At 42.2% G+C, this 20210-nt stretch overlaps 1 protein-coding gene across 1 annotated transcript in view; it reads left to right on the top strand.

The window, feature by feature from the left end:
* The window catches only part of CAAP1 (caspase activity and apoptosis inhibitor 1), a 92112-nt gene that overhangs the window by 5442 nt on the left and 66460 nt on the right, over positions 1 to 20210 (top strand). The window contains exon 3 of the mRNA XM_030194171.1: positions 10205 to 10408. Within this exon, the coding sequence (XP_030050031.1) occupies positions 10205 to 10408 (204 nt within the window). The remainder of the gene's footprint in view (positions 1 to 10204; positions 10409 to 20210) is intronic.

Here is a 20210-nt window from a genome sequence, read left to right as displayed (position 1 = left end):
GTGACTGAATTTTCAGTCACTCTGCCACTGAGAAGACTGCAGAACTACGCCACTTAGCTGCCAGGCAGTGGAAGTGTCAGAAGTACATGGCCCAGGCAGCCTATGGTGCTTTTGATATATTGTTGAGGGCCTCTGCTATGGGTATTAGAATGTGCAGACTTGCTTGGTTGTGTACCTGCAATCTGGAACCAGCGGTTCAGGAGCGGAGGACAGATGTCCCTTGCGGGGAGACAAGATGAAGGAAGTCACAGACCTCATCAAGGAACATGCTGATACTAGTCGCTTTCATGGCTTGCTCCCGCTGTATCCTTGTGTTACAGGTTTTTGGGCACAGGCCACAGGAGACCCTACTACTCTCATAGGTCTAGGGATGGTCCTTCCTTGCGTCCTTCTCAGTTGGCCCAGAGCTCTCACTCCTGCCCAAGGCAGCAGAAAGCTCAAAAATCTGAGTCAGCTTCCCAGTCAAAGCAGGGGATGAGCTTTTGACTGGCTCCACAACAGCATAGTCGCAGTCAAAGTAACTATCTCAGATGACCTACTGATAAGAGAGGGGGATGTATTTTGTCCAGGAAAGATGGCACCTTTTAACCTCAGACCAGTGGCTCCTCAAAATAGTTCAAATGGGTTAGAGACTTCATTGGCAAAAGCCTCCAAATAGCCCCCCAAGAGCTTCAAAACTAAGCTCTCACCACCGGGAACTGCTGTCTCAGGAGGTTTCTTCTCTCTCTTAGGCCAATACAGTTGGGTCTGTTCCACCAAGGGAGAAAGGGAAGAGATTTTACTTCAAGTACTTCTTTGTACCCAAAAGGATATAGGGATTCTGTCCTATCCTAGACCTAAGGGCCCTGAACAAATATCTGGCCAAAGAAAAGTTCAGAATGATTGTCCTAGGCACCGTAGTTTCCATGATTTAGGTACAAGATTGGCTATACTCTTTGAACTTAAAGGATGCTTATACCCACATGCAGATCTCAGTCACAGGAAGTATCTCAGCTTTCAAGTAGGGAAAACTATTACTAGTACTGAATTCTGCTCTTTGGCCTTGCATCAGCTCTCAAGGTCTTTACAAAACGTCTAGCAGTAGCTGCAGTGTTGCTACTTATACTGGACGATTGGCTGATAAAGAGCACATCCAGGGTCGGGGCTCTGAAATCCATGACCACAACTATTTGAGTGTTGGAGCTACTAAGATTTAACTACCCCCGAAGTCCCACCTGCTTCCCATACAAAACTTGGAACACATTGGAGCCTTGCTAGAAACAGTTCAAGGCTGGGCCTATACTGCTGAACTGGTGTGCGGGACACTCTTGCCCGCATTGCAACTCAGGTCTGCCAGAGCCACCAGGTCAAAGCTCAGCAGATGTTGAGATGGCTAGGCCACATGGGCCTCCACATCCACGTGACACTCATGGTTCATCTCTGTTTGAGAACTATTCAATGGACCCTAGCTTCTCAGTGGTCATAGGCCACTGGGAATCTAGCAGACATTGTCAGTGTCACAAGTCTTCTGCTGGCAAGTTTCCTGTCATGGGCAATTCAGTCCAATTTGACTCAAGGAATTCCATTCCAAATTGTCCCTCATCACAGTACGGTGACAATGGATGCATCCAGCCTCGGATGGAGAACCTATGTAAATGAGCTTTACATTCAGGGCGAGTTGTCCTCCCAGGAGACCCAGTTGCATATAAATCTTCTGGAACTTTGAACAGTATGGAACGCTTTAAAGGCTTTCAGAGATTGACTGGTGCACATAATTGTTATTCAAACAGACAACCAGGTTGCAGTGGACTACATAAGCATGGAGGCATTGGCTCGTACCTCCTGTCTCCAGAAACACTAGGGTTGTGGACCCGGACCTCTTAGAATGGGATGTTCTCAGAGCTAATGCAAGTCTGGCAGACCAGCAGAGCAGAGTGATGTAACATCACAAGTGGTCCCTCAGCGTGTACGTAGCCATAGAGATCTTCTGAAAGTGGGGCACTCCGTCAATGTATCTCGTTGCCACATCTCAGCAGCGAGGTCCCTCGGTACTATTCACACAACAGACTACTTTGGATACCTTCTCCTTCACTGGGGAACAGGTTTTCTGTAGGGTTATCCTCGTATTCCTCTCATAGCGAGGGCTTTGCTGAAACTCAAACAGGACAAGCGGTCCGTGATTCTCATCACCTCCTATGGGCTGAGATAGATATGGTTCGTCCACTTCTGGATCTAGCCTCTGAGCAGCCATGGAGACTGGTCTTTTTTTCTGACTCTCATTGCTCAGAACCAGTGATCTCTTCTCCATCCCAACCACCAATTCCTGGCCTTCATGGCTTGAATATTTAGAGGGTAGTAGTAGATTCTCTCCACTTGAACAAGGGTGCCTCCTAAGCCCTGCTTGCTTCCAGGAAAGATTCTACTAAGACAGTGTGTTCTTCAGTAGTGGACCTTGGAAACCTCTGGGGTGACTCCCATTTTATCTTTCTGTTTTTGTTTTCCTGCTACTGTGCCTCTCTACTCAGGCTCAGGACAGAAAGGGGAAAGTGGATGGAGGAAGTGCCACGTGCTTGAAGGACAACACATTTCTCAATAGACAAAAGAATATATTTGGAAAAGCTCAGAATCTTGAGGCTACCTGCAATTAAGTTTGAAGGTGGGCTAGTGGTGATGGATGTCAGCAGTGTTGTGGCTCCATATGGAAAGATATTTGGTGGCTCTCTATCAGCTCATTAGAATCCAAAGTGGCCCCAACTTAAAATCTAATGAAGACCATTGGACTAAAGTCTTACAGCTTCAAGTGAAGGAGGTTTGCTATCTGATGTCAGGGTGAGGTCTTGGAGCCTTCTTTCTGTCCTACACAAAAACTGCTCGAGTACCTTCTACACTTGTCAATCTGGTTTCAAGACCATCTCTGTTAGGGTTCAGCTCCAGTGCAATAGGCATTTACCATCACCGTGTGGAAGGCAGGCCCATCTCTGTACATCCTCTAATTGTTTGATTCTTCAAAGGTTTGCTCTTACTCAAGCTCCCCATCAGACCTCCTACAGTGGGATCTCAATGTTCTCACCCTGCTGATGAAAGCTCCATTTGAGCCACTTGATTTCCTGCCATCTGAAGTTTTTGACCTGGAAGGAATTGTTCTTGGTGGTGTTCACTTCAGCCCGCAGAGTAAGTGGGTTTCAGGCTCTTGTAGCTGACCCATCTTACACAAGATTTCGTCACAACAGAGTACTTCTCTGCACGCCTCCTAAGTTAATTCCTAAGGTTGTCAGAATTCCATCTTAATCAGACAATTGTCTTATCAACATTTTTCCCCAGACCCCATGCCCATACTGGTGAAAGTGCATTGCACACCTTGGACTGTAAGAGAGCCTTGGCCTTCTGTCTGGAGTGAACTAAGGCCAATAGACAGTCCACCTAGCTTTTTATCTCTCTTGACCCTAACAGCAAAAACACTTTATCCAGTTGGCTGGCAGACTTCATTTTCTTTACTTGTGCCCAAGCTGGACTGACTGTAGAAGGTCTCGTTACGGCTATGTCGGTAGCTCACTTGAGATTAACCTCCATTAAGGAGATTTGATTGTACCACAGAAAGGCATTATAGCAAAAATTTAATAAAATATAACACATTAAAATTTTTTTTTTTTTTTTTAGAGCTGCAACGTGGTCATCAGTCCACACATTCACATCTCACTATTATTTGGAACAAGATTCCTGATGCGACAGTCAATTTTGGTCAATCAGTCTTACGGAATCTATTTGGGATCTAGAATACAACTCCACAACCCCCAAGCCCATTTTGTTTCTGTTACAGGCTGTTTAAAAAAACAAAAAATGATTATAGGATTTGGCTTTCTGTAGGCCTCGTTCATTTTTCGCCCCTTTATTTTCAAACCATCTGGTAACTAGGAAATCCCTTACGTGTTAATATGCTGTCCTGCTTGCCTGTGTTTGCCTTGGTCAGTAGGACACATTCACACATCCCATCCTCCTCCCCTATGAGCTGTATTCTATTAGCTTTCTAATAAACTGGCTGGTCCTACACAGTCACAGCAGGGGATGGTCCTTGACAACCCTTTTCAGGTGAAACATGATCATGTCGGACACAGGTCCCTGTCACCTGACAGAAGTTAAAAATTTCTAAGTTAAGTACTGGTGATAATTATTTAATGGCCAAGGTGAAGGAAATGTTAGTTCGAAGTCACATGTTCATATTTAATTCTTTGAAAAATACAAAAATTTAAAAATTGCAAAAATCAGCAAAATTAGTCCTTGCACCAATGAGGAGGTGGGTGCTGTAAATCTTGCAACCATTGAAGCAGGGTAGCAAGTTGCACTGCTTGAGGTGTGTTGGATTAAGTAACTACATTTGTGGAAGATAGGACATATTCTTTTGAACTTTTATGATGGCAGTATAAAAGAATCATGTAACAAGCCCTTTTAAGTATGAAAAATCCTTTTATAAAATTGCCTGTGTTATCTGCATGGAAACCCCCTTTTAGACTTTTTCCCCGAAAGCTTTTTTTAAAAATTATATTTGTACCATTTTGTATGGTGTTTGTAACTTTGAGCTTGTGAAGTCTCTTCTCCAATCCACTGCATTGCATACTGCAGTTCCCAGTGCTTTAGTCTAATTACTTTCTGAACATGACCTTTAGTAAGGTGGAAGGGCATTCTGTCTGGGAGATCAAATTCAGCATGGACAAAGCTGCTTCCCTCACTGTCGGTAACTTCCGTGTTTTTTTACCCTGTCCTGTTCCATTTGTATGCTTTCAGTAGCAGAGCTATGATAGAATAATCCAACAGGTGGCACTGTTGTATAGCAATGAAGAGCTGATGTTGATAGCTGCTGGAAAAAAAAAAGGATTGGGGCATCTCTGTAGACAGAGAAACTGATCAGTGGTTGTCCGCTATTATTTATTAGGATTTATTTACCGCCTTTTTGAAGAAATTCACTCAAGGCGGTGTACAGCAAGAATGTCAAACATAAGCAGTAGACAATTACAGCAGTAAAATTATTCAAACAATACTACAAAGTATGGCATAATGTCAACACAATAATTCATAAAACATTTTAATAAACAGCATAGGGTGTAAGCAAAGATGGAACATATAGATAGACTAACAGGCGTAAGACAATAAGGGACTAGTTAGAGTTGCAAATGAGGTCAGAAAGGTGCTTGAATATTATCTTGGCTAGGGTGAGGGTGGAAAACATGTCCTGCTATAATAATTGCTTGCTATTTCTTGGACAGAATTTAAAACATTATCCCCCTCATTCTAGAACTTGGGACTTACATTTACATATCAACCTCTGAGGTACTCCTTGCAAACATATAACATTTTTACAACTTTTTTTTTTAAAACACTTTTCTTTTTTATTTGTGTATGCTCTTATACAATGCAAACCATTTTATTACAGCACTCCTTCATCCACCCACCACGCGTTCACAATCATTCAATTTGCCCTCCTTATTGATTTGTAATGTGAAATCATACACTCACAGAACATCGCTTGTATAAAACCATCATCTATACAAAAACCTGGATCTTATCAGCTGTAGTAACTCAGCTAAAGCTTTGAAAGGCCTCATCGCACTCAGTGCTAGGCACCTCACTGGCGCACAAAGCGCGTGTTATTGTCCAGCAATGTCCAAGAAAACACAATAAGACAGTTAGTTGTGATATAACCTTGGGTGAGAGTGTCACTCTTCCTCTCCCCAATTCTGTGACTATTCGTTTACCAGTACGCTGTTGCGAGCTGAATGAAGGCTACGGAAATAAGCCTAAAATTTCATTCATCATTCTTCCTTCACCGTCACTGGTCCTCAATGCGAGACCGCATTTCGGTATAACCTTCAGGAGAACCAAATCACCCGTTCTGTGAATAAACATATAACACATTCTAGCATGCACAACCAAATCAAATCAGAACAACTTCTCTTTAACACTATTAATACCTTTCAAACTACTCACTGCTGCTTCCCCCCGGGACTACCAACCCAGACCGGGTTACCGGATATGATGTCAAAGCGGCGTTATGTGTTACAGTTTAAATACCCAAAAAGTTCCACCCCTTCCCTATCGTCACACCTTCCTACAGCCACTCAACTTCCAGATCTAAACCCCTGGGGGCAACGGTATTCCATTGGAAAATATACCGTTCCTTAGCGTCCCTCCGGGCCGGCCCAGGATTGGACTGATGGGTTGTGCACGCCTACCAGCAGGTGGAGACTGAGAAAAAACTCTGACTCTAGAGAGCCAATGAGAGCCCTGGTCATGTGACCCTAGCCTCAGTATTTTCTCAGTCTCCCAGCAGGTAGGACGTGAGCCTATTAGTCTCTCCTTTTGGTATTTGTATATATTTTTTTCCTATTCTCTTTATTGGTTCTTCTGTGCCCAGGAATTTTATTGAGGTCAATCCTGATACTAAGTGTCTTAGTTTTCAGCCTCTGGGGTGTTAAACTCTGGTGCCCCGAGTCCCTCCCCCCCTATTTCCTCCCCATCTCCCTTCTGGTGTATCCTCAAAAAGCATTATTAATAACTAAGGGAAGGGCTACCCTTTCATTGTAAAGGAGTATAGCCTTTGGGAGAGGCAGCCAGTACTTTAAAAAAAAAAAAAAAAAAAAAGACAACTGAACAGCTATCTGTGTTCCCCGCTGACTTAACGAGCTGGCAGCTCTGTTTTCAACTCTGTGTGGGTTTTTCATCACCTGTTGAAAAAAAAAAAAAAAAAAGAAACAAGGGGAAACGAACGAAGGCAAGCCAGTCCGCTTTTATTTCCTTCTTGCTCCTGTCAGCCCTCGGTTTTTCGCTGCTATATAGTCTATTCAAAAAGGCGCGAACCGCGTTGCCGCTTTCTCGCGTGTGCTCGCTTGTTTCCGCGATGGCGGAAAAGTTGAAAAGCTGTGCGGTCTGTCAGCATCGGGGGGTTAATGCCTCCGGCGCCTGTAAATTTTGTACAGCGCTTGACATCCCCGCCGTTTCTCTTCCTCCGCCAACTTTGGCTTCGGTTCTGTCGGGGGTTCCGATTTCGCCGTCATGCTCCCTCTGCTCCAAATTAAATAGTTGAGTGCTGACATCTCCTCCCCGTTGTGGGGGTGCTATTTGTATTAATGCCAAACATCTAAGGTCATCGACCGTATGATTACAACTTATCCAATGCGAAACAAGAGGATTATCTTTTTTCTGATGCCTCAAATTGCTAACATGTTCCGCTAGCCTATTCTTCAATTTTCTTTTTGTATGCCAATATAATACTTCAAACAGGGGCATATAATGCAGTATACCATTCTCTCACTATTACAAGTGGTGGTAGACTGAAGATAGAAATATCGGTTAGACCCAGGAATCGTAATACATGCCAAGTGTGTGCATAAGTTATAGACAGTCACATGCTTAAGTGCTAGTTGGGCGCTAAGTTGTATTCATTAGATTAAAGGTTGTATTATCTTGGGTGAGTGAGGGGTAACAAGTGGTATTATATCTGATATTAGATTGGTTCATGTGTTGCGTATGCTGTGCACTTATTGCTAGCATGGAACGTTTATGTTTGATCTCTAGAATGTAATTTGTGACCATTTGCAAACATGTTAGTTCCATGGGCTGCAGGGAAACAGCTTTTAAGAATTTTAAAATAAAAGTAATGTTTTTGATACAGTGAATTTCACTACTTGAAATATGCACTGAACAGTCTGCACAAGAGGCATTTTTTTTTGATGGCTTTAACAGGGTTCATTTTCTGATTATGTGTTACAGTTCTGACTGTTAAAGTAATGTTAATTTCGCCCATAATTTCCAAGGTTGGCACTTTTTAAAGAAATTCAGTCTTATGAGGTTCTCAAACCCAGCAGAGTTGGACCCACTGTAGCACCTTGTATCCAAGTTTCCTCCCCAGTTGAAATCTGGATCTAAAAAAGATCTTTGTTCACAACTGCCAGGGTTTCAGCTTAAAGTATGCTTGTTCTTCTACCTCAAACTCTGGAATTCAAAGCTGGTTTCCTACATGATATTGTTCTTGGAGTTGGCATTATTACTTAAATAAAAAGTTTGCATCAAAGGAGAGAAATTTTAAAGTTAACAATTGTGAAAGTAAATGATCTGGTTTAAGAATTGTGAGTTCCCATTAATAGATTGGAAAAGGAGAGTAGGTGATAAGTTAATATGAATTTAAAAAGTAACTGCTTGCTTAACTTAAAATTTTTAAATTGCTGGGGGAGGTTGGTGTGATTTTGTGTAGAGAAGAGCAAAGGACTGAGAGGCTTACTTTAGCTTGGAGCCAAACTGGACAACCAGTCCTGGTGAGAGTGACTTCCCAAGGGACCTTCCCTGTGACATCAGAGGTTATCGCATCTATATCCCTGTTAGGGGGAAAAAGAAAGGGAAAGTTAAAGATTTTACTTAAAAAAAAAAAATGTGCTGTGAGAAGATTTACAGAGAGGTAGAAATTTTCATTAGTAACAATTTGCTGGGAAATTGTTTTTAAACTTGGGGAAAAATAGACTTAACCTCAGGGACTTAAGTTACTCTGCTCACTTAGCAAAGGAGTTTAAGGAATAGTTTTTCTTACCGTATAAAGTCTCTGTTACAGTTCCATAGGCTAGCATTTAAAGGGGCTATTTTATAGTTTCTGTAGTATCAGTATAAAGTACCGCTAATAGGCGCAGGAAGCCTCAGTTTAGGCTTTAATTCCCACCCACCGCTGGCCTAAACTCTGATTTATAGGCCCTTGATCCAAATTAGGCAGCTACAGATATAATTAGGGCATCTCTATCAGCCAGTAATTAGCTCTTAGAAATACAGTCTACTTAGATGCATTGAGGGGAACCTACTAATAACATTAAAATAATAATCATAATCAAAACTAAATATTAGTATATAACTACAATCTTAGGGGACTTAGTTTACATATTCCCACGCCAATTGAAACTTGATTAAGAAATCATCATATAGTAACATAGTAAGTGATGGCAGATAAAGACCTGAATGGTCCATCGAGCCTGCCCAATTGTCTCATTCATTATCAATTCAAGATTTAAATCACAATGAACATGATATTATATACTTGATCGTGGTCTTTCTTTGGTGTTTCTGGGACATAGACTATAGAAGTCCGCCCTGCTCTGTACTTATGTTCCAACTAGTGGAGTTGCCATCGAAGCCCACTCCAGCCTATCCAAATTTGTCTCATCATTTGCAAAACAAAGACCGTAAAAGTCTGCTCGGCACTGTCCTCATGTTTCAAACAACTGGAGTTTCCGTAAAGTCTCTCGCTAGCCCAGCAGTCTAGCAGCGAGATGGGGGCTATCCAGTCTTTTGCACTGTCACATGTTTGATTACCTCCTAGTTGGTGGCAAGTCATATTTGTGCACTCTGTGCAAAGAGCTCCTAGCACTTGGGGAACGTTTCCAATCTCTGGAAGCTAGAATAGCAGACTTGGAATAGCTGAATCGGACAGAGGTTTATAGAGGGAGGCCTAAGTTAGACCTCCAATCTGGCAACTTCTGAGCTGCCATGGAGGAGAATGGTCTCCTGAAAAGAAAGCATCACTGTGGAGAGACACAGGAAGTGATCCTGTATCCAGGACATGCCCTCCAGGGGATGCAATATCCTCTCGCACTGAGGATGTGTCTCTGGGGCTTCTGCCCAGGGTGGGGAAGGGTTAGGACGGCTGTTGCAGTTGGAGATTGTCATTAGGCATGTAGAAAGCTGGGTGGCTGGTGGATATCAGGATCATTTGGTCACTTGCCTGCCTGGTGCGAAGGTGGTGGACCTCACGTGGCATCTAGATATGATTTTAGACAGTGCTGGGGAGGAGCCTGCTGTCTTGGTACAGGTGGGTACCAGTGACATTGGAACATGAGAGGTTCTGGAAGCCTAATTTAGGCTCTTAAGTAGAAAGCTCAAATCCAGAACCTCAGGGTAGCATTTTCAAAAGTGCTCCCTATTCCATGCACAGGACCCAAAGACAGGCAGTGCTCCGAAGTCTCAATTTTTTCTGGTTTTGAGACGCCTTTCTCAACTGTTTTCTGTTCTCTGCTCTGTTGAATCTCTTCACGCATTGCTGACAGCAGTTACTCATAGAAGAAAGTTGAATCTATATCATCCTGAGGTGATTTTCTGCAGGAATTTCTCAAATGTTTCACAGTAAAAATAGTCTTGACCTTTTGATGCTTCTCTTATTTAGGAACTCCTATTTTTTCTTTTTATCAATATATTTTAGGAAGTGAAATGTCCTTCTGCTCCACCTACAGAACAAGAAGCTGAGGTGGATGAGCCCAGTGATATAGAAGAAGGTGGGCTGGACCTGAGCGTCCCACTGAAGCCCATCAGTTTCTACATAGCAGACAAGAAAGAAATGCTGCAACAGTGCTTCCATGTTGTAGGGGAAAAGAAACTGCAGAAAATGCTGCCTGATGTTTTGAAGGTACTGTGTATGGTTCATATTCCTTGTGTGCAAATGATCAAAAATGGTAGTCATTCTTCCATTTCCCATTGGGCCAGATATGTAGAACTTTTTCTGTAGAGACAAAATGGGTGCAAGCAGAGCTTTTACAAATTTGGTCTGACCCAGAGTATGGTATTCTGTTAAGAGGTATCATGATTCAGCCTAGGCATTTTAGGCATCAGTTATGAGTATCTGCACTAGAGATACTCTTGCTGTATTGCCTGCACTTTGTAAAACTGCTAGGGCCTTTCTTTTGGGGTTGGCTTGACAGGAGTGGGTAACTAGGACCCTGATGCACAAAGATTACTGAGCTTGCAACATTTGCTTTAGACCGGTTGTAGCCGGTCTAAGGCAAATTCTACTTAGCTTTTACCGTGCAAAATTTTACGTCAGGTCTGGACCTGTCATTTTGGAGAGCAGCCTGCTTGCACTATATAGTGGTGGTTGATGGTTAGTAATCCTTTTATGTGTCAGTTGCTTAAATTTGCTTGTAAGTTCCTTTGATATTGTTTTTGACAGGTGGTATATAAGTAACTTGAAATAAATAATGATGAAACAACTCAGTTTTGGGTAGAAAAGCCCAGCGAAGCCACCAAGGTGTCTGAAAAATATGGTGAATTGGCAGATGTGAAAAGAATTAAGAAAAGACACCCAGAAACCCTACCTAAAGGAAAGTAAGAGGAGGAAGGGAAGGCCTATGTGCATAGCTCTGAATATATGATGATGATAATTTTAAGATGAAGTTGAACCATCTGAAAGTGGGTATGTTCAAGTTTATATTTCTGAAAGAGCATAAATATCACCACCAATAATCATTTGTCCTTATATCATTTTTTTTCAAGAAATATTTCAACGGGTCTATAAAATATAACTCCTCCTCTTAAATTTCTTTCAAAACAGGGCAGTATCAGTTTATCAAAAAAACAAGCACTTAAGTCAAGGTTGAAAATCTTCAGCCCATTATTCACTTGCTCCATAGTCTCTGTTAGAACTCGCTCCAATGTTTTGCTGTGATAACTGCATCAGGGAATTGGGTTCCGCAAAAAGAGAAATTGTATAAAAATCATGTCTCACGACAAACAAAATGATATAGTCCAATATACTCAGATATCTTGAAAATACTTTTCAATATCCATATTTTAGGGACTAATATTTCTTTTTATGTATTATATCAATAATAAACCTCATATATACTTGTTCAACAATTCAATAATCATATTTTATCATTGTTGCATATTCATACAAAAAATACAGAAGACAAATACAATGAATCACAATTTCCACAAAAAAATTCAAAACACACAAACATTCAAAACAGATGATGTCCTACTTTATCCTAATACCATCGTAGATACAAAATGGCAGTCTCAAGCATAGAAATATAAATGAGTTGTGTTCTAATTTTGCCGCTTCTTGCAAGAGTCAGTGAATAATCAATTGTAGTAGTTCATTCCTCACGTCTCTCGCGCTTGCCGCTCTCTCGAGGACCTTGGCATACCTTCAGGCTTCTTCCCCGGAAGCGCGGGGTTTGTGAGTCCTTTAGGCAAAATCACCTTCCAGGTAGAGAGGAGATAAGACTGGACCGGAACTCCGGACTGGAGTTCTACACCGGAACACTCGGAACTGGAACGCACCGGACGGGTGCGCACTGGAGTGGGGCCCACTGGACTGGACACACTGGAGTGGCCCCACTGGACTGAAACATACAGGAGTGAAACCCGCTGGACTGGAACACACTGGAGCGGAACCCGCGGAACTGGAACACCCTGGACCTAGGCTTCACCTACACTTGACTGCCTTCCCCTCGGGTTGAGCCCTCAGGTTCTGGCAGCCGGTAGGACTTACAGGAGCAGCAGGAATGAAGGTCCAGGGGTGCCCCCTGGCCCCTAGGCGAAGGCAAGGCAGACAAGCAGGGTCTGTCCGGGTTCTGGCAGTCGGCAGGATTCAACACTGTCTCTGGAGGTGGCTAGCAGGACGGCTAGCTGAAGTCACTGTCTCCGCAGGAGGGCTAGCAGGACGGCTAGCAGGAGATGCAACACTTGTCTCTGGAGGTGGCTAGCAGGACGGCTAGCTGAAGTCACTGTCTCCGCAGGAGGGCTAGCAGGACGGCTAGCAGGAGATGCAACACTGTCTCTGGAGGTGGCTAGCAGGACGGCTAGCTGAAGTCACTGTCTCCGCAGGAGGGCTAGCAGGACGGCTAGCAGGAGATGCAACACTGTCTCTGGAGGTGGCTAGCAGGACGGCTAGCTGAAGTCACTGTCTCCGCAGGAGGGCTAGCAGGACGGCTAGCTGAACGGAACACAGTCTTGGGATAGTGGCTAGGAAGGGCGGCTAGTCTAACACTAGGAACAAACACAGTCTTGGGATAGTGGCTAGCAAGGGCGGCTAGTCTAACACTAGGGACAAACACAGTCTAGGGATAGTGACTAGCAAGGGCGGCCAGTCTAACACTAGGAACAAACACAGTCTCGGGATAGTGACTAGCAAGGGCGGCTAGTCTAACACTAAACAACCACAGTGAACTAGTAGAGCTATGCACAGGCAACAAGCCAGACGGTGCCTAAGCTAACTAGTCATACACTGGAAACAAACACAGAGAACTAGTAGAGCTATGCACAGGCAACAAGCCAGACGGTGCCTAAGCTAACTAGTCATACACTGGAAACAAACACAGAGAACTAGTAGAGCTATGCACAGGCAACAAGCCAGACGGTGCCTAAGCTAACTAGTCATACACTGGAAACAAACACAGAGAACTAGTAGAGCTATGCACAGGCAACAAGCCAGACGGTGCCTAAGCTAACTAGCCATACACTGGAAACAAACACAGAGAACTAGCAGAGCTATGCACAGGCTTACAAGCCAGATGGTGCCTAAGCTAACTAGCCATACACTGGAAACAAACATAGAACACTAGCAAAGCTATACACAGGCTACAAGCCACACGGTGCCTAAGCTAGCTAGTATACACAAACATAGAAACTCACTCAGAGCAAACACTGAAACTGTGTACAGAGCACTCTATACAGCAGGACCTTTAGATGAGATGAGATGAGATGCAAAGGCCAGGACTGTAGTCTCCATGTGATTAATAAAGCCCTCAACACCAGAGCTACAGCTGCAGCAATCACCTTGCAACCAAACAGAGGCTTGACACTCAGAGCAGTCAGCCCATAGGAAGGAACAGCGGGAGCCATCTTGGATACTGGCAAAGAGGAGGAGGCGGCAGCCATCTTGGAAGAGGCAAAGCCCACACAGGTGAGGTTCAGTAAGGCAATCAGCACACAGAGCCAGAGAGAACCTAAGACAGACACAGAGACAAGCAGAAGCCAGCACAGACACTGACTCCCAGAAACAGGGTAAGTCTGAGGGTTTGCACGGCCACAGACGGGACAAAACTATATATGTGCAACAAGACTCTAATGTAGAATGAAGCTTTTACTTGCAACTAATCAAATTCTTGAGCACTCCACTTCCGGACCTGAAGTATTCACAGCTGAATCAAGAGACCAAATTCAAACAGATATCGCAACGTCACACCCCTGAAATTTGCAGTGAAAATACTCTTCAGGCACAACATTGAAGTGGAGACCTATCTGTCTAATATGGCAGCAGCGTTCTTTTCAAATCTACAAAGCCAATATTTATTTTATTGAGATGACATATACCAAAATTCTTCATTCAGTCCTCCAGGGGTCACTGTTTTCAAATCGTAAATCCAGCGTTTTTCCTTGACATTTAATACTCTTTCAAGATTGCCTCCCCCCCCCCCCCCCAATCATTCACAGTATCTATTACCCACTATCGGATATCTGCCATTGTATGATTCATTTGAAGCCAATGTGCTACAATAGGTGCTGACAATTGACTTGAATTGATGCAAGATTTATGTTCCATTAAATGTACCTTGAGAGGTCTTTCAGTTCTTCCAACATACAATTTATTACATGGACATAGTATGGTGTAGACCACATTCTTTGATGTACAAGCAGTGTTAACTCGCGATTAATAGACACCCTCCTTTCATATCAAGTGGCTCGCTTGGATAGGGCTATTAAAGATTGACATCTAAAATCTTCTATAACTCGTTCTGTAAGCAGATCAAAACTTATTTAAAAAGTTTGTATTAAATCATGCTGAATAGAATCTGTAGTTTAGGGATATTGTATCTCTGTTAAGTACATAAGTAATGCCACACTGGGAAAAGACCAAGGGTCCATCGAGCCCAGCATCCTGTCCACAACAGCGGCCAATTCAGGCCAAGAGCACCTGGCGAGCTTCCCAAACGTACAAACATTCTATACATGTTATTCCTGGAATTGTGTGATCCGCATTGAACTAAAAGGTATATGGCGGAATATAAATTGATTGTCAACGTTAATCAAGTGTTGTGATCCTGGTGGCTGCCATTCTTGTCCCACAATAATATATTACACATTGGCATGCACCACATATCTCATGTTGAAAACATTGTGTATCTCTAGATTGAGCTTTACTCTTCAGTCACCTAGAGAACTTCCCCTGCAGAGAGCCATAACAGGGGGTCAAGTGATATAGATAACGAACTAGTAATGTGTCAGTGTTTGTATATGCTTGATGGTATAGCAGATGAAAGATCAGAGTAAGGGAGAACTCAAGAATATTAAATGTTAAGGAACAACGTTGGATTTACGATTTGAAAACAGTGACCCCTGGGGGTTTGAATGAAGAACTTGATTGGTATTCTTTGGCGTAAGGTGATTGGTATACATCATCTCAATATTGGCTTTGTAGATTTGCAAAGAATGTCCCTATGATATTAGAGAGCTAGGTCTCCACTTGAATGTTGTCAAAGAATTGTTTAAGTATCATCTTTAAATAGATAAGCTAAAATCTCAAGGTGTGGGGGTTAATGATGAATGTATAACTTCTGTCTTAAAACATTTGTAAATTAAAGCAAGACAATCTCCCCTTTTCTTATCCCTATATAAAACAACTATTTTTTTTATCGTGGAGGACAAATTTCTTTAATAAGAGGGTCTTAATCTGACGTCAGCTAGGTTCTGTTAAAAACAAATAACCTGGTCGGTTGTCCTCAATCCAGTCTCTAATAATATGAATCTTATTCCCCACTGAGCGAGTATTTATATAAGCACTTGGAATAGGAATTTATAGGAACATCAGCAACAGTACTCCGGGGTAACGTTTTAAAATTATATCTAGTACTCATTACTTTGAAATGGCAAAGGAAGAAAAGGCTTTATCATCAACTGCTGGCCTGTGGCCAATTTGAGTCTCAGTCCTATTTAAAGACTGTCCTGAACAAGCCAATAACTTCCTAGTATGGTAAAATCCCTTATATAAAATTTTAGAGTGTTTAAAATTTGATTGGATTAAAGGAATCTGATTTAAAACAAGCTACCTGGTAAAAATTAGAACCCCACCCATTCATGCAAATTGAACAAAATAACTAGCAGCTTTAACCACTCCATGATAGATAGAATGTCCAATCCAAGTAACTAAATCGGTTAAAAACAGGAGTGTATAATTTAAAAAAAAGAAAAAAAAACATTAAAAAGCTTGCCAATAATAGTTTTATTATATCGTGCACTTAGTGCACAAGGGGGTGCACAAAGGGGCAGGACATGCATCCCTTTGGCGTGACACCTCAGAAACTAGCATGATTTTATGCTGAGAGTTTCTGACACGCCTCAGAAGCTAGCGAGATTTTATGCTGAGAGTTTCTGACAGCCGTCACCGCAGTCGTGAATGCTGCTTCTTCCACTACCGATGGTGCAAAAACAAAGTCTCTCTAAGATGAAGTCAGCACAAATGGAGGCTGGTGCTGTATTACAATGGTGGTCTTTGTCCATCTTAAAACATGTTCCAACCATACCTGAAGTATTTATTTCTTGATATACCACATTTCATCATAAAAGAAATATCTAAGGAGTTTACATAATAGTATGGGTTAAAAAATTGGTAACAACAAGTTATAACAAGCTGACCATAACCCTCCTGTATATTAAGTTAAAATCCTTTATAATAGTGGTAGGAAACAAGGAAAGGGTAAGAACAAAAGTAATTGAGGCAGTGTGGTTGCTATTATGGGTGTGCCTTCTCTGTCTAGGTCTGGACCATGCTCAAGAAAACTGAAAGCATTGCACTCAAATGTCACTCAGAGTGATAAGAGATCATCAGAATCAATTCTGTGACCATTTAAAGACAGAAGTATCTCTTGCAAGAGAAGTCAGAAAAGGATCCATTCTCTGCAGCTGGCTGCAGTCTCTATTTGTACAAGTTGAGAATCTTCTGTGGAGTGACATTCAAACTTTAGACATGGTGATCTACACGCTTGGTGCTCAAGGGGATCGTCAAATTAATTTAGTGAGAAAACTGATCTTGAAGTCTACCATTCCGGTAGTGCAGCCACCATCAGAGCGCCTTCCAAAACTAGATGGGAAAGTGCATTTGCGCAGGCTTGCCTCAGACTCCTTTACAGAAAAGTGCAGCTTGCTTCTTATCTGTGCAGAATTCCCAGGTACAACGCAAGAGCTGTTCAGCGCTACCACTCCTGCAGAGCCCTCTACGCAATGGACAACTTCTACTCTGGTGCTCCATATCGCTTTTGGAACAGCTGTGCTCTGTTCCTGCAAAAATGTGCAATGAGTTTGTGAAAGGCTATTTTAAGGATTTCACTTAATACGAAGAGCCTTCAAAGTTACCTTCCGGTTCACTGGGAATTATCCCACGCAAAGAGAGGATAGACCTTCTCAAAATCCTATAGTGTCTTTGATCTTTATGTGTGATTCTGAGTTGGAGCCAGTACATGTGCTACTGTCTTCGTCTCCACACTTCATCACTTTTCAATTCTTCATCCCCCATTCAGTGATCTTGAAAAGGATTCTACAGGAATTCCATCTGACCTGTCTCCTCTGTCAGCCACAAACAAATCTCCATATGATGACATTGGTTGCCAGTGAGGGCCCACATATTTTTTAAGGTGGGCTGTTTGATTTAAAAATTATTAGAAGGTCACTGTTCTGAGGGCTTAATCCCTTTGATTTAGCTTGTTGGGATCGAATAATGATTTCTGATTTCTATCTATTAAGAATCTTAAATCAGAGTACTACTGTTTACAAATATTTATGTATCAGTCCATGAAGTTTTGTAATGACTTCAGGAAATTTTTCTTGCTAATTTCATTTTCAAAGGTTATTGAAGTCTTATTTGTTTTTGAATTATTGTTATAAAGATTATTTTTGTATTGCATTTTATATTGTATAGTCCTGATTGATGAATTGTTTTTTGTTTTTTATATCCCACTCTGAACCGTTGTAAGGGATAAAGTGGTTTGTAATCACCATAACATTTCTTATCCACGTTTTGTTCAGAAGATGGCTAAAGTAGCTATCTTTTCCCCTGCAGCAAGATGCTCAATTGAATGTGGACATCCTGTGGCCTCTTTAAAATAGATTGAGGCACCAAATGCAACTGTGCAAGGTCTTTTCATGGATTACTACAGGACCAGAAATTCCCAGTGTAGCAGAATCCATTCACTATACTTAACATTTCTCCTTTTAGAGACTAGCTGAATAAAGTCCAATCAGCTCTGGTTTTAAATGAGATCAGCTTTCCCATGCATCTGGATGAGGCAGCTATGAAGAAAGCCAAGAAGTTCAGGGGATCTCCCCAACATTCCACCTGGAAAAGATTCACGAATGCTAGGTTGCTTCAGAAGGAATATATTTTTCCCCCATGGGGCATTGCTGTTAGTCATATAGCAGCACATCAACTCTATATAGTCCAGTACATACATACTTCCTTCTGGAAAGTCCAAGTTTTCTCACTGCGCTAGTCCTCGCAGTCTCAAAACACAACTGCCATAGTAGCAGAGATGTATAAGTGTGGTACACATCTTATATGTACTACCTACAATGTTTTTGAGACCTTGTCCACAGTTTCTGCTTCTGCAGTTGTGATCAGATGCTTTGTGTGGCTGTGTCCCTCCGGATTGTATGAGAACGTACGTTCTGTTAGCATGGTGAAAGTGACTTGCAGGACGCAAAAGTTTCTATTATTGGAAACTACAACAAAATTCAGTGACCCATAGATCAAGAACTCATCAAAGAGGGATCAGCGTAAACAACTGATGCCTGCTCCAGCAAGGCAGTAGACTACTTTTTGACTATCCTTTCCTTCAACAGTCCCAAACTCTCCGTTATATAGTGCCCTTCCTGTAGGTGGTGATGGTGTGAGGGTGCATTGCTGCCTCAGGACTTGGAAAATTTGCCATTACTGAAGGACCCATGAATTCTGTACTATACCACAAAATACTTAAGGAGATTGATCTTCTGTCTGTGAGCTGAAGCATAGTAAGGGTTGTGCAGCAAGACAAGGATCCACACACAAAAGCAAATCTGCATCTGAATGGCTGAGAAGAAACAAAGTTAATGTTTTGGATTGTCAACAAGTTCTTACTTGAATGCAGTAGAGATGCTGTAGCAGGACCTGAAACAAGCACTTCATTCATGAAAACATGCAAGAATGTCTGAATTGAAAGCAGTTCTGCAAAGAAGAGCGGGTTAAGATTCCTCATCAGCAATGCAAAAGATTCATATCAAATTACAGGAAGCATGCACAGAATAACATGCACCTGTTCAGCAGTTTGATGCAGAATGAGAAGCTGGGTACCAAGCTACTTGCCAGTGCAAAACCTCATCAGGGTTTACTTTTACATTTGTCTTCCTCCTTTTCTCCACTAGTAAAGCACTGTGGCATAGTATGCTAAATAAATAAAAATAATTTTAAAAAGCCACCATCAGACAAGACGTCTCTTAGGGGATGGCAGGCTGTCCTCACAGAGGCTGTGCTTTTTTGCAAAGGTGATGCGATGAGGCTGTTGATTCCAAAAGTGTATTCCCAGGTCCCACCCAGCCACAGCAGAAGGCATGATAGAGATGAGCAGTGCTGTATCACTGCAGAATTGGTGCTGATTGTGTTGTGAGCTTTAGATAGCCACAGCAGGCGTTCAGATTCTATACATTAGATGCCTGGTGGCTTATGAATTTATGCTGCTGATGTATTTTTTCTTAAGATTTTATTTTTAATTGTTATTGATTATAACCTGTGTAGGTTATAGACGAACTATACATATAGCAATATTTATTTATTTATTAAGGCTTGGGAATCCTTAGCATATGCTGGAAGGCTGCAGCAGCAACACACATGTGCATGGCCTCCATCCACTGCAGCTCAGGCTGCAGCTGCTTAATCTTAGATTCAAAGTAGGATGCAAAATCCTCACAAGAAAAAGGGCTAGATTTGGCATGCAGTGCTTTAACACTTTTACATGTGATTTGCTTTATTTCGTTTCATTGTTATCTACTCCCACCGTGGTTTCCAAAAAGGCAAACTCAACCCTCCTATTAATTCACTCCCTCTGAACTTAATATATTAATGGACATTACAATACCATTACAGAAATCCTTGTCCAATAGCATTCTCACCCTACCTCCCCCTTTTTTTATTGGTTCTCCAGTCCCATCTTTGGATCTTGCTAATGGGCACACTGAACGATGTTCCACTTGTTGCCACTATACTTGGTTGCAGTTAGTAGACACTGTTCTGGAAGTGACATTAGTTGAGGGGTGGATCTTGGTTCTAGCATGGTGACAACTGCACAGATCAGCTGTCTCCCAGTGCCTCCCAAGTTCAATGATAATAGGTAGGATGGAAAGCCCCCAGTGCTGTACTCTCACCCGTAGTTTCCATTTTGACTGCTTGAATAAAATTTGGTTAT

The sequence above is a fragment of the Microcaecilia unicolor genome, chromosome 2, assembly GCF_901765095.1.
Source record: "Microcaecilia unicolor chromosome 2, aMicUni1.1, whole genome shotgun sequence".
In the NCBI taxonomy this organism is placed as follows: Eukaryota; Metazoa; Chordata; class Amphibia; order Gymnophiona; family Siphonopidae; genus Microcaecilia; species Microcaecilia unicolor.
Note: the sequence above shows the minus strand (reverse complement) of the source record. Positions and strands in the feature narration are given on the sequence as shown.